This window comes from Contarinia nasturtii, unplaced genomic scaffold, assembly GCF_009176525.2.
Source record: "Contarinia nasturtii isolate CC-2019 unplaced genomic scaffold, AAFC_CNas_1.1 Cnas_scaffold_911, whole genome shotgun sequence".
NCBI classification, from domain to species: Eukaryota; Metazoa; Arthropoda; class Insecta; order Diptera; family Cecidomyiidae; genus Contarinia; species Contarinia nasturtii.
The window spans coordinates 3,275-4,920 of NW_022198258.1; the positions used below are offsets into that span (position 1 = coordinate 3,275).

Sequence of the window (1,646 nt, forward strand, 5' to 3'; positions counted from 1 at the left end):
CTGATGTTTGCATTACCGGTATCTGAATGGTTTTTGTTTTACCTCAGGCACATAAAAAGTTCCATCAAATCCAAAAGCAAAAACTATGCTTATTACACATGACGTACTTCATTGACAGTCCATCATATTGTTTATTGTTTCGATACAAAGCAAATTGATATTGGCACTGAAAGAGATAAAAAAAGACGATCTTTGAAAACCCAAAACAATTACAATTCCTGTGTGTCATGTTTATGGTTTATTCTAATGAGTGAAAAACTTATGATTTTTTTTTGCTTACGAAATGGAATTCTTTTTATTCATAGAAAACAACATTTCAGTTTAAATTCGATGCATAAAAATGCTATGTAAAATCTAAATGTTGAGATGTGTATTTTGAATATATGGTGTTTTTGAGGTTATTTGTAAGTATCACTGTGTATTTTTTTTATTCTTTCTAGAAAATGTATGTAATGGCATGTTCGACATGGTACGAATAAGTTTCAGGATTTAATCCATGGACAAATGAAAACAAAATTTCATTTTGTTCCAGTCGATCCGAAGCCACCTTCACCACGAGTTGTTTCTGTTAAACTATCGACTTCCTTCAAATTTGGGTAGACGATACGTTCGCAGATCAATTGAGCGATCCGGTCACCTTTTTTCACATCGAAATCAACGTCGGAATGGTTGAATAAAATGACACCAACATTTCCACGATAGTCTTGGTCGATGACTCCGGCACCAACATCGATGAAATTTTTCCATGCCAAACCTGAACGCGGTGCAACACGGCCATACGTTCCAACTGGTACTTCAATTTGAATGTCAGTCTTCACCAAAGCTTTGCCACGAGCTGGAACAACTGCATCGTATGCACTACAGGATCACATTGAACACTTTGATTAATAGTGATAAACTTAAAAACAATATTCGATATTTCTTTATACCTTCGCAAATCAAGTCCGGCAGCCTGTTCGGATCCTTTGGTTGGCTCGAAAGCATGTTCAGTTAATTTTGCCCAGCGCAAAGTTGTTTCTTCTTGTGATAAAACCCTAAAAATCAGAACAAAACAAAATTGCAATTTAATCGAGTTTTTCCAACCAACCAATTTATCAGAATTAATAAATTAAACTTACATTTTGAAGTATTTAGTTTTTCTTAGTAAATTGAACAGTTTGAATATAGGTTTGCAAAAGACAGCTGTGTATCAATTGAAAGCGCAAATGCAGAATAAAGTCATTGCTTGTCTGTTTGCCGCTAAAAATTTGCGTGAAAATTGTAAGCCTATTCACAGTGGTAACCGATGCCAATACGTAATGTCAGTTTTACGCATGTTCAAAATGTGTTCTTAAGTACTTTGCGTGTTAACTATAGAAACATTCGTTAGAATGTGATGAATGCTAAAGTTGACCTGAATATTTTTGTTTTGATAATGAATGAATAATTATTTTAAATATCCAATCATAGAAAGGTGTTTTCCTCTTCACTTCATTTCGATGTTTTCTTCGTTTTATTTAATGATTTCTGCACTGAATCAAGCTTAATTGAATGTTTACATTTTATTTTATTTTTGCATTGCACTCACTTCGAGCGGCACGTCGTTTGAATTGAAATAAACGAATTCACAATTGATGGAAATGCACCAACAACACATCAATCATCGC

At 33.9% G+C, this 1,646-nt stretch overlaps 1 protein-coding gene across 1 annotated transcript; it reads right to left on the minus strand.

The window, feature by feature from the left end:
• Window positions 1-284: 284 nt before the first annotated feature.
• LOC116342716 (deoxyuridine 5'-triphosphate nucleotidohydrolase-like) lies at window positions 285-1,235 on the minus strand. Its single transcript, XM_031770431.1, has 3 exons — window positions 1,119-1,235; window positions 930-1,034; window positions 285-858 (listed from the first exon to the last, which is right to left on the minus strand). Coding segments are annotated over exons 1-3 (447 nt in total). The 5' UTR covers window positions 1,121-1,235; the 3' UTR covers window positions 285-518.
• Window positions 1,236-1,646: the final 411 nt, after the last annotated feature.